At 38.7% G+C, this 13,191-nt stretch overlaps 1 protein-coding gene across 5 annotated transcripts in view; it reads right to left on the bottom strand.

The window, feature by feature from the left end:
• The window catches only part of LOC104110480 (uncharacterized), a 31,646-nt gene that overhangs the window by 12,074 nt on the left and 6,381 nt on the right, over nt 1–13,191 (bottom strand). For all 5 annotated transcript variants that reach the window (XM_070196725.1, XM_070196728.1, XM_070196726.1 and 2 more), the window contains 10 exons: nt 12,501–12,582; nt 11,554–11,851; nt 4,671–4,773; nt 4,442–4,578; nt 3,130–3,303; nt 2,608–2,810; nt 2,372–2,515; nt 978–1,066; nt 457–604; nt 296–345 (listed from right to left, as the gene is read on the bottom strand). In XM_070196725.1, coding sequence (XP_070052826.1) covers nt 296–345; nt 457–604; nt 978–1,066; nt 2,372–2,515; nt 2,608–2,810; nt 3,130–3,303; nt 4,442–4,578; nt 4,671–4,773; nt 11,554–11,851; nt 12,501–12,582 — 1,428 coding nt within the window. The remainder of the gene's footprint in view (nt 1–295; nt 346–456; nt 605–977; nt 1,067–2,371; nt 2,516–2,607; nt 2,811–3,129; nt 3,304–4,441; nt 4,579–4,670; nt 4,774–11,553; nt 11,852–12,500; nt 12,583–13,191) is intronic.

Below are 13,191 nucleotides of genomic sequence, written 5' to 3'. Positions count from 1 at the left end.
ACTACGCCTCAGTCCCAAACCAGTAGGGTTTATCTTTTAGGTTGAAGGATACCAGGGAAAAATTGTTTTCCGAATGTTCCTCATTAGATTTAACTCTTCTCCTGTTTCTTTCTATGACGGTTATAGATGACCGCTATTGGCCCGTAGGGTTTAAATCTGATGTCAAATTTCATGATGTTTGGTGTACTATATTGAACTTCACTAGCTGTGCACTCCCAATCATCTCCTGAGCAGCTTATGGCAGAAACTACAACTTTCGACTATAATATATGTACACAGCATCAGTAAATCATACCTTCTTCACCATAAGCATTATCACAAATGTCTGGGTTCTGAGTGGGTTTGCTGCACAAACAAATTAGAAGTTACAATAAAGAGAACAGAATTACTCTTCTGTTTCATTATTGCTTGCTTGAAATTTTGTCATCATTAAAGATCAAAAGTATTTCATTGTACCTCAGACAGTCGAGCAGCATGCATATAACATCAGGGTTATGCTTGTAATTCTTCAATAATGCAACGAGTGCACCACTTGCCAACGAGTGTACTCTTTCAAGTGGAGAATATATAAGACAAACTAGTGCAGGCAAAGTAAACGAAGGATCTGCAGCAGAAAACAATAAAGTTATTGCTCAGTCAGCAATGCTGTTTTGGATGCCAAAGGGAAGAACGAGAAGCCAGACTAAGTTCTTTCTTTACAGATGGCAGTTCCCAGTTTAAAGGAGGAAAGGAGAGACCTGGTCGGCCAATAAACACAACAGAAGTAGGAGGTTCATATTAGAACAAATGAAAGAAGAATTTCCCCTCAAAACTTATGCATCATCATTTTTCCTATGTTTCAACTAACCAAAACAGAAAGGTGGGCAGAACAATCATTCAAGTTACATAAAAACTTAAGCCACAGTAAAGCATCTTCTTGCAATATACCATTGCACCACAAAGATAACTGAGCTAAAAGTCAAAAGGTGGAGGCTTACCTATTAAAGGAATCAATTTGGAAGCCTGTGTATTAATTACCATTTGTTCGTCTTGGAGAAACTCCAATAGGTGGCATGACAAATGCTGCCTGCAAAGTGCAAATTTCACAAAACAACCTTTTTTTTTAGACTGAAAATTTCACAAAACAACCTTTAATTGTTCTGTTAACTAAATTCGAGGGAAAACCATAAGAGATTCTAATATAGGAGTTTACAAAAGGGAGAGTAATTTTGGAATTAGGAATAGTTGAATGTACAATGATTTAGTCGTGCACCTACTGTTCTTTAATGGGTGTTCTGGTGATATCCTATTCATATATTATTCAATCAGTGTAAGTTTCTGAAATCAGTTATTTTCTTTCAAAAGAAAAATCAGGATGATGATAACTTAACAGATCAAAAGATCAAATGATGATAACTTTAGTACATATACCTTCCTTTGAGTTACATATTGTCCCATATCGGATATATGAAAGTGTTATCCAATGGGGTTTCAAATGGTACTGCGCTACTACATCATTGCCTAAGATTTTTCTTTTTAGTTGAATGCTTAGATTATTCACATGGAGTTAGCGCCAACATTTTGTAAGTACGGTCTTAACTCGCAAGTCCGCATAAGGTCCATGTATGAACCTAGAATCAGGCAATGCACATGCAGAAATGTGTTAGCTACATATTATCCCACATCAGGATAAACGCCTCAAAAGGAGTCTATAATGGTGCTGAGTTACTCCACCCAAATTGACTTGAAGGGTTCGTTAAATGCTCAAGTTCTGTGAACTTTCTAATAAGGTAAGAAAGTTGGGTATTGTATGTCACTTCAATATACAACTCTTTTACACAAAAAAATCTAAATACAATGATCTTGTATAGTAAAAACACTACGTGATTTCTTCCCATCACCTAGTGTTCAATGTGGGTTGAGAAACATGAGGTCTCGGGTTCAAATCCCAGCGATGGCAAAAATAATAGGTGATTTCTTCCCATCTGTCCAAGTGGACAGAGTTACCTGGTACCTATTGCTGGTCGGAGATAGCAGGTGTCCCGTGAAATTAGTCGAGGTGCGCGCAAGCTGGCCCGGACACCACGGTTATAAAAAAAATGGTCCTGTATCATGAGTCAATCTAAGTACTTTAGCATGCTCTCAACAAGTTGAGAAATCTCTCTACGGATACTTCTAAAATTCACCTCCCTAGTTGACTGATTGTTGGATCTCCTTTTGTTGTGCCAATACTTTGACTAGCAGTTCAGACAGGATTCTCAGGCGCCTTTATTGTAATTATATTTCTTTCTCAAACAAACATTGCAATTATATTCCTTCAACATTGTATATAGTGCTAAAAGGTGAAGCAGTGTTAATAACTAAAAGCCAATAATAGAAAGCAACAGCATACCACATAGTAGGAGGAAGCACGGTATCTGACTCCATAGATACATGGATAAGATCTGAAATGAAGTCAACAGCATTTCTTTTCTGTGAAACATTCCCAGAAATAAGGCGCTTTAGAATTTCTTCCAAGCACTGTGTATCTGAGGATCTGGCAAAAATAATGATTGCCATTTATATTTAATCCCAAAAATGCATTTGAAAAGATTAAAACCAGTGTATATTGCAGTAATTCAATCATACATGGAGCAATATTCAGCAAAAAGCTTGATAACAGCTTTCGCTGCACTGTCTCGCTCGTCCAAGAGGTGTAATAACATTGGCAGTAGAGCATTAATCTGACTAATGTCTGCAGCACATTTAGACAAACTACTGTTCGTCCTAAAGATGACAGCTTTGAAGATGCAGAGGGCACTGTCAATTACTTCATCATCTGCACAATTGAGCTTCAAATATCCCAAAAAGAACAAATGTAAAACATTAATCATTGGCAAAAAGCCGCAGCAACTCAACCAAAAGAGTAAAAAATACTCGCAGTAATCAAACAACCAAGAATGTTTTAATTCAAGTACTAAAGACAAGAAATATGCTAGCTCTCTGGTGCTTAGTCAAGCAAACTTGATGCATCAATCTAGACTGCATAAATCATCATCTTATTGAAGAAAGTTACTTTACCAAAGCAATTACTCAAGACTCTTCTAGAGAGATCCTAATCTTATTGTAACCAAAATGCAGCAAACGTCTTCAGTAGTCATGTAATTCTACCTGGGATATGATAGCTTGAGATAGCTGAGATCCATGTTCCTCAATGGTAGTTTCAAACTGCATTCCATGTAGACGGCCTAATAGAAGGGCAAGGCAATTCAGGAAAAACTTGATGGTCTCTCTTCCACTTTCTTTGTTTTTAGGAGACTCTTCAGCATAGTTATCTGCATAAAACTGCAAGTTTTCTTCTTTAAATCTGGACTAAATAGAGAAGTAGTACATAAGCATAATAGTGTTCACATACTCTGATACATACAGAAAGAGCAACGAAATCAAGAGTCAGGACAATTGAAACTAATTCTTATGTCAAGTTTATCTTCTTTTTGTTAGTTCGAGAGTCCTTGTTTTGTCGAAGATGATCATCAGAGAAAAACATGCACCTGTTAAATAAGTTCCAAGAGAACTTACCTATGGGTATTCAAACAGTAATTCAGCTACCAACTGGCTATTCAGTAGGCAAACTGAAATTTCAAGTTCTCCCAACACAAACCATTCGAACTCATTCCACTTCCAAACTGAAACTCTTAATTATATGGGCTTTGAAATACAGTTTTATCTTTCTCGGAGAATGAGAGTAGATTAGGGCATACACTTATGAGTTATGATAGAAGTTTGAGAAGGATGAAAATAAGTTACTAGAAAGAGTAAACAAATGACTCTGCAGTGGTGTGACCACATTAAAACCTGGTCCATAAATGTGTTTAACTACTAATGACCAAAGACCTACTTCACTACTTGGACCAATTCTGCTAAAATGTTTGACAAGTCTCTTATTTTGGTTGAATCAATTGAGAGTTTGGAGAAGCCATAAGTGAATAATAAATATAAATTCGGGTACTTTTAGATACCTGAACCAACGAAACAATAGAAGTACTTACTGAGTTGGTTTGCCAGTTTGTTGGGTTTTAACCAAATAATGAAGTCCTAAATGTCCAAAATATTTCTGATAATGCAGATTGAAATTGTATTCTTAGCACAATATTTTACAAACCGGAAGCTTTTTATCCAGCAGGAAACCAATTTAAGACAGGATATCTGTAAATTAAATCTCAACAATCCAAGTCTTCTAGATAAATCCACTCAACCAAGTGAATAGCCCATAATTTCAATCACTAGAATTACTTTTTTTTAATTGGCACCCACTAGAATTACTTAAAATCCATCTCAGGAAAAATAAAGAAAGCAATTTAAAAGAAAAACAATGAAGTGTCAATCCACTGAAATATATTAATGTTTCCCATTCCGAAGAGACCAAATGTAAGAGGAAGGAACGGAATGTGAAAGGACTTGATGTGGTAATAGTATAGCAAACCTGAATCCCAGATAAGTACTGCTCCAATAATTCTGTATATTTCTGTGCGAATTTGTGATCTTCCAAGTGCAACAACATGCCATAATGTTTCCAACAAGAAGAGAGCAGTAATACTCCACTCTTCAGCATTTGTGAATCTGTCTAAAGTAATGATAGAGGGCACACGGTGAACAAAACATAAGGGCTATCAAGGTTGATCCATACACTGAAAAGCTGAAAATTGTAACACCTGCCTTGGTTTGTATGTGAATATATTTTTCCTGCGTCCCCAGCAACCACCTGTGAACTCTCTCCAATGCCTTTGCATGCAAAGGCCTGCTTTTTTTGCTCCACTGCATGTCAAAGACTATATGTGAAACACTGAAGCATTTGACAAGTGACTTTAAGAGTTCCCACTTCCCCACAAGGTTTTATAGAAAATGCTCTATCAGCAACATTTATGGGAACCTTTTCAAAGTAAATATTTTATCTGTCAAGATCCCTATAATCATTTTGTTCTATACATAGTTATCAGATTTAAGCAAGCAAACCTTTGCACATAAAACTTTTTATCTGACCAACTATTTTAGTCTAACAAAAAGAAAAATTTTAAACGCACAATTTAGCACTACCGAGTACCAACAAATATTAGCATCAATTGGAGAAACTTTTTAAACGCAAAACTTAGCACTACAGAGCACATAAAGAAACTGGCATCAATTAGTTATGTTAGTTTAGAGCTATGTACATAATATAGTCTTGTCCCACATTGGAATAGGAGTAATATGTCCTTGTAGTGTATAGCTATAAATAAGGACCTCTTGTATTGTATTCATCATCCAATATCAATAACATATTTTTCTCCCGTGCTTTCTCACATGGTATCAGAGCAATTGTGAGAGATTTATCGCTATGCATAAATTCTAGCGACTCCGGGAAGAGAAGTCTCAATAAGGTGCCTATTCTTTCCCTCTGTAACCCCATTTTGCCGAGGGGTATACGGACAAGATGTTTGATGAATAATTCCTTGAGAAGTCACAAAATGCTGAAACTAAGAAGATAAATATTCTAAGGCATTATCACTACGAAAAATGCGAATAGAAACACCAAATTGGTTTTTGATTTCAGCACAAAAACTCTGTAATATAGAGAATAACTCAGAACGATCTTTCATTAAGAAAAGCCAAGTACATCTTGAGTAATCATCAATAAAACTAACAAAATAACGAAATCCCAAGGTTGAACTGACTCTACTAGGACTCCATATATCAGAATGAACTAAGGAGAAAACAGACTCTGCATGACTCTCAACACTATGCGAAAAGGAGGCTCGGGTATGTTTCCCAAGCTGACACGACTCACAATCTAATGTAGATAAACTAGATTAACTAGGCACCATCTTCTGAAGTTTGGATAAACTCGGATGTCCTAAACGTCTGTGGATTAGGTCTGGAGGATCTGTAACTAGACATGTTGTGGAAGGATTGAGTGAGTTAAGGTAGTAAAGGCCTTTTGATTCACGTCCTGTACCAATTATCCGTCCCGTACTGCGGTCCTGCATAATAAAGGAATCATCAGTAAAATATATACCACAATGGAGGGCACGAGTCAAACGACTAACAAATGCAAGACTAAAAGGACAACCAGGGACATAAAGAACGGAATCTAGGGTGATAGAAGACAAGGGGTTAGCTTGTCCAACTCCTTTTGCCTTTGTTTGACATCCATTGGCTAAAGTAACAGTAGGAAGAGACTGTGAATATACAATATTCAACAAAAGTGATTTATTACCAGAGATGTGATCAGAAGCGCCTGAGTCCATGACCCATGGTCCAAGAGTACTAGACTGGGAAACACAAGCAAAAGAATTACCAGCAACAGAAGTATCAGTCTGGGCAACCGAGGCTACTTGTGGAGATGTTTGCTTACTTGCTCGATACTGAAGGAGCTCATTATATTCCTCGTTACCTGTAGTCTCGGTCTGAGCAACGTAAGCATTTTTGGGTGGACGACGATGTAAGGAATAACACATTTCACGAGTGTGTCCAAGTTTGTGACAATAAGAACACTTGGGTCTAGATCTTCCAAAACGACCTCCTCCTCGTCTATTCTCCATAGTTTGAGACGCCCGAACATCCACTGTCTGGGGATGCGAGAACAGAGGAATCAAGTATCTGTGATGAGATCACTGGGTGACTTGGTGCTGCAGCAAGGCGGAGTAATCGAGAGAATAATTCATCAACTGTGGAGACAGTCGGACTAGCCAAAATCTGGCCGTGTACTGAATCAAGATCATTAGGAAGTTCAGCGTGGGTAAGAACTAGAAACATCTTCTGTCGCTGCTTTTGTTATTTTTTCACACTAGCAGAAACTGGCATCAACTTCTCAAATTCCTCTGCCAGTACTTGACCCAAGTAAGTAGACATATCTAGTTCCTGTTTCTTTAAGTTTGTCATCCGCGATATCACATCATAGAAGCGAGATATGTCATTAGTGTATAAGGTACGAGCCTTTGCCCAAACCAAATAACATGTTTGGAATGGACGAAACAAGGGCATCAATTTGGAATCAATAGTTCGCCACAGGAGGCTACATAACTGAGCATCGATCTTTGCCCAAAGTGCTATCGCCTTTTCATCTCATTCGCTAGACTGTTTGATTAGATGATCTTGAACGCCTTGACCTTAACACCGCAACTCGACAGATGAAGCCCAAGCTAAGTAGTTTGAACTTCCCATTAAAGGTTCCGAGGTAATCATAACACTAGAGCTTCCAGAACTCATGTTTTTAGACCCAAAAACATCAAATCCCAAAGACATCGTTGCAAATTATTACCAAATAAGAGAAAGAATCAACTGTAATCCACTGAAATAGAGTAATGAATTACTGTAGCTGCCGGAATCTACCGTAGCTGACGGAAAAAACTCAAAGTGGTCGGAATGAAACAAAACAGTAGGGGTAGGATCGGAATTACCAGACGACCCAACTGTTCTGAAGGGACTTTTTAAAAAAATGGCCGGAAGTGGGTGTACGCGTCAGCACGTGAGCTCACGCGCGTCAGCTTCTGGTGGCGCGTGGGCGCGCATGGGGAGGCTTCTGCCGGAGATGTTTACTGGGGTTTGGTCGCCGGACAATGACTACTCTTGTGGTAGTGTTGGATTTTGCGCAACATTGACGGAGATAAAGCAGACGCAAACAACCTTGAAAAAGTCGCCGGAAAAAGACTTCCGGTGACTGATTTCCTGCATACTTCTAATTGAATCTCGTGTTCCGTTGCGTTTTTGGGGCGATGCAGTTCTCACAGCTTGTTATTTGATTAATCGGATGCCTTCATCTCCCATCAAGGATTAGAATCCGCATTTAGTATTGTTTCCCCAGTCAACGTTATACTCTCTTCCACCTCGTATTTTTGGGAGCACGTGTTTTGTTCATAACTTAGTCACAGGGAAAGATAAGTTAGCTCCTCGTGCTCTCAAGTGTGTCTTCCTTGGTTATTCTCGTGTTCAGAAAGGATATCGTTGTTATTCACCTGATCTTCGTAGGTAACTTATGTCAGCTGACGTCACATTTTTTTGAGTCTAAACCTTTCTTTACTTCTGCTGACCACCATGATATATCTGAGGTCTTACCTATACCGACCTTTGAAAAGTTTACTATAGCTCATCCTCCACCTTCGACCACAGATGTTTCGCCCATACCAACCGTTGAGGAGTCTAGTGTTGTTACTCCTAGTTTCCCAGCCACAGGAACACCACTCTTGACTGATCATCGTCGTCTGCGCCCTACATCAGGCCCAACTGGTTCTCGTCCTGCACCTGACCCTGCTCCTACTGCGGACCCTGCTCCTAGTACACCGATTGCACTTCGGAAAGATATACGGACCACACTTAACCCTAATCCTCATTATGTCGGTTTGAGTTATCATCGTTTGTCATCTCCCCATTATGCTTTTATATTTTCTTTGTCCTCGGTTTCCATCCCTAAGTCTACAGGTGAAGCGTTGTCTCATCCAGGATGGCGACAGGCTATGAGTGACGAGATGTCTGCTTTACATACAAGTGGTACTTGGGAGCTCGTTCCTCTTCCTTCAGGTAAATCTATTGTTGGTTGTCGTTGGGTTTATGCAATCAAAGTTGGTCTCGATGGCCAGATTGATCGACTTAAGGCCCGTTTTGTTGCCAAAGGCTAAAGTGGCATCAGTCCGCCTTTTTCTATCCATGGTTGCGGTTCGTCATTGGCCTCTCTATCAATTAGACATTAAGAATGCCTTTCTTCACGGTGATCTTGAGGATGAGGTTTATATGGAGCAACCACCTGGTTTTGTTGCTCTGGGGAGTCTCGTGGCTTTGTATGTCGCTTGCGTCGGTCACTTTATGGTCTAAAGCAGTCTCCTCGAGCCTGGTTTGGTAAGTTCAGCACGATTATCCAGGAGTTTGGCATGACTCGTAGTGAAGCTGATCACTCTGTGTTTTATCGGCACTCTGCTTCAAGTCTCTATATTTATCTGGTAGTCTATGTTGATGATATTGTTATTACTGGCAATGATCAGGATGGTATTACCAATCTGAAGCAGCATCTCTTCCAGCACTTCCAAACTAAGGATCTAGGCAGATTGAAGTACTTTCTAGGTATTGAGGTTGCCCAGTCTAGCTCAGGTATTGTTATTTCTCAAAGAAAATATGCTTTAGACATTCTTGAGGAGACGGGGATGATAGGTTGCAGACCTGTTGACACTCCGATGGATCCGAATTCTAAACCTCTGCCAGGACAGGGGGAGCCACTTAGCGATCCTGCAAGCTATAGGCGGCTGGTTGGTAAATTAAATTATCTCACAGTGACTAGACCCGACATTTCTTATCATGTGAGTGTTGTAAGTCAGTTTATGAATTCTCCCTATGATAGTCATTGGGATGCAATTGTCCGCATTATTCGGTATATAAAATCGGCTTCAGGCAAAGGGTTACTGTTTGAGGATCGAGGTCATGAGCAGATCGTTGGATACTCGGATGCTAGTTGGGCAGGATCACCTTCTGATAGACGTTCTACGTCTGGATATTGTGTTTTAGTAGGAGGCAATTTGGTGTCTTGGAAGAGCAAGAAACAGAATGTAGTTGCCCGGTCCATTGTAGGGTTGTTCAAAACCGAACCGAAACCGTTAACCGAACCGATAGCTTATTGGCTAATTGGTATCGGATTATCGGGGTAATGGATGGTGAACGGATTGAGATTTTATAATTAACGGCTTAACGGTTTGAGGGCGGATTACTCAATTTTCTTATCGGGTAAACCGTTAACCCGTTAAGAATTTTTATATTTACACTTTTACCCCTATGTATATAAAGTACTATTGAAACCCTAAATGGCTAAATCCCTAATTTCTATTTTATAATTCTCAATTGTCTGCAACCATCAGAGGCAGAGAAGTCATCAGTCTCGTCTCTCTCTTGAACTGAAAACTGAGAAGTCGAAAAATCGAAATCTCAATGATTAATACGTGTATGTCTGCATGAGTAGTCTTGATGGTATTAAAAATTTGGTTAATACTTGTATGACAATATGAGTAGTCTTGAAGACTCTTCAATTAAGAAATACCGTTTGGTTAGATCTTAGATGGTATTAAAAATTTAGTATTGATTTGAAACTGTTTGGTATTGATTGAATGATTGTTCAAAAAATTTCTATTCGGTTTAGCCGATAAGTCGCCCGATAACCGCCTGATAATTGTTAATCCGATACCAATCCGCCCGTTGTCTTATTGGATGGCTAGCGGATTACTACATTTATAATCCGAGAACCGTTAAGCAGAACCGTTAAGCGGAATTATCCGCCCGATCCGCCCGATAAGCACCCCTAGTCTAGTGCAGAAGCAGAATATCGAGCAATGGCTATGGCAACATGTGAGCTAGTCTGGACCAAACAATTGCTCAAGGAGTTGAAATTTGGTGAAATCAGTCGGATGGAACTTATGTGTGATAATCAGCTGCCTTTCATATTGCATCAAATCCGGTGTTCCATGAGAGAACAAAACACATTGAGATTGATTGTCACTTCGTCAGAGAAAAGATACTTTCAGGAGAGATTGCTACAAAGTTTGTGAGGTCGAATGATCAACTTGCAGATATTTTTACTAAGTCCCTCACCGGTCCTCGTATTGGTTATATATGTAACAAGCTCGGTACATATGATTTGTATGCACCGGCTTGAGGGGGAGCATTAGTTTAGAACTATGTACATAATATAGTCTTGTCCCACATTGGAATAGGAGTAATATGTCCTTATAGTGTATAGCTATAAATAAGTACCTCTTATATTGTATTCATCATCCAATATCAATAACATATTTTCTCCCGTGCTTTCTCGCAAGTTACACTCAAAATTTCAAAATATATTGTCAAATACTTTGACTCATAGGTTACCGAGAACTGGTTGGACGTAGAAAAAGAAATCAAAAGCTCATTTTTTCAAGTTCTTGCGAAAACATGGAAAGAAAGACTTATTAATTTGAGATTAAAACTAATCACTAGTCAGAAAACAAGTGTAAGGCTTACAGAAGAAAATAGGTATACTAGAAGCTGTTTCGTCATAGAGATTTACAGAAAACCTAGTTTTCTCTCTCAGGATGCATGTCTTAACTGCATGAATTACTTACTTAGAGCAGTTGTACTAGTGAATGATAGTAAAGGATATTCAAATCAGTGTTATCAAAGGGGCGCTTAAAGCGCGCTTAAGCCCTGAAGCGAGGTTCAAAACATGTTGAGTGTTTCGCCTCGCTTAGCAGACGCTTCAGTATTGTCATCAAGGCTCTAAGACATATTTTTCCTTGCCAATGAGTGTAATCTTGAAGAGGGACACTAAGCAATTGATATTTCACTTTATCATAAATTTTCTTCAATTTCTTTGTCCGTATATTTGGTATTCATGCTTATAGATATTAGTCTTGGACTACACATACATATTTGTTATTTTCCTCCATTTGCGCCTTTTTTCATTAAAGCCAACACTCTATTTGTGCTTTGCGCTTAAAGCCCCAACAGACCTTAGAGCTTTTTGCGTTTTTCGCCTTTGATAACACTGATTCAAATATGACATTCAATGAAGAGGTCTGAATAGATAAAACAAGTAATGGAACATACAGCTGTAAGTCTCTCTACAAGAACTATGAGGTGATCCAACTGGTCCCAAAGCAGCAACTTCATTTCCATGTGTGTAGATTCAGAGGATTTGCTGATTTTATTCACTTTCTTCTTAGTCGAAGTAGAAGGTAACAACATGACCGGGCGATTTCTTTCACCAATACCAGCTGCCTTTTGCTTGTCATCTGAGCAGTTGGACACTGAATCACTTCTTGTTAATGCCTCCGTAAGAGAGAGAATTAGATCTGCAGCAGCCACTGAAAGGCGAGTTGGCAGCTCAAATTCCCCCTGCACGGTGCTATAAATTTGAAATAAGCAAACTTAGGCATGTGTCTTTGTTAGAATAAATGGCCAATAAGCATTTTCTGTTAGAGCAGTCTCAGCTCCCTAGAGTGGATGTGAGAATACAGCTAACAGCAAAAGTTTGAATGAAGTTGAGCAAAGGCAATTCCATTTCCACTTACAGACTAGTCATGCATTTGTTTTCTTTTTTCTTTTTTTCCTTTTTTGGGTTTTCATGGATAGGTACGTATTCTCATATTATGACACTGTCAAACAACTCATAGTAAAACAAGAAGACTGTCATCCAGAAAATCCTCGAACTTCTGCCCTATATAATTTATGAATATATATATATATAATGAAAACTTTGATCACATGATATGAAGACACGAATTTTATATTATTCATCAACCCTGAAGCTTAGAACTAACACAAGTTTAAAGGTGTCTGGAGCACTACACTCTTTTGTTTGGTAGCAGTAAGATTCTTCCCACTAAGTTTTCAATAGTAGCAGTGAAATTTTCCCCATTTAGTTTTCGGTAAAAATCAGCAATGCTGAGCAGCCAGTAACAGATCATCATCTAATAAAAAGGAAATGGGGAAATGACAGAGACAGACAATACGAAAGAAAGAAAGAAAGAAAGAAAGAAAGAAAGAACACACACCTTCCATCACGTACAATAGCCACAAGATGGGACGTACATGTGCAGAAAATCTTCAGAAGTGCATCATATCTCGCTCTAACCCCTGTATTAATAACAGAAAACTCTGTGACCCAAAACTAAGTGTTATCATGAAACAAACTCAAGACTTTTTCCACTGTAAACAGTGGGCAACAGGTTCACTCACAAGCCAACAGCTACTACTACTACTACGCCGCCTCAGTACCAAACAAGTTAAGGTTGAGGTTGGCTATATGAACCCTCACTGACCATATTTTTCCATTTAAATTCCTCTCAGTCCAACATCATACAAAACAAAAGTAAAAATGAAAGTACTAGAAGTTCTCTATACGGCTAAGAGACTTCTCGAAAACATAGGACCTAAAGTAAACGTACTAACATGACTAGAACATGTTCTAACACCTACCTGATCTAAAACATATTCCCAACTAATTGATATCACTTCTATGAATCTTTTTCTTCCATTGTGCCATATCTTTTGCTAAGTCAACATAGATTCTACCAGATTGTAGGTTTTCCTAGGCAATTTCCTTCACTGCAATTTTAGGTCTACTTCGACTCCATTTAACACTTTCATTCACCACAGTTTCACATCTATGGATCAGCACAGGACATGATCAAATCATCTCAAGCGACTTTCTCTTAATTTATCCTCACAAATGTGGTCATTTTT

The sequence above is a fragment of the Nicotiana tomentosiformis genome, chromosome 3, assembly GCF_000390325.3.
Source record: "Nicotiana tomentosiformis chromosome 3, ASM39032v3, whole genome shotgun sequence".
Classification (NCBI taxonomy): domain Eukaryota; kingdom Viridiplantae; phylum Streptophyta; class Magnoliopsida; order Solanales; family Solanaceae; genus Nicotiana; species Nicotiana tomentosiformis.
This window is presented reverse-complemented; position numbering and strand designations above follow the sequence as displayed.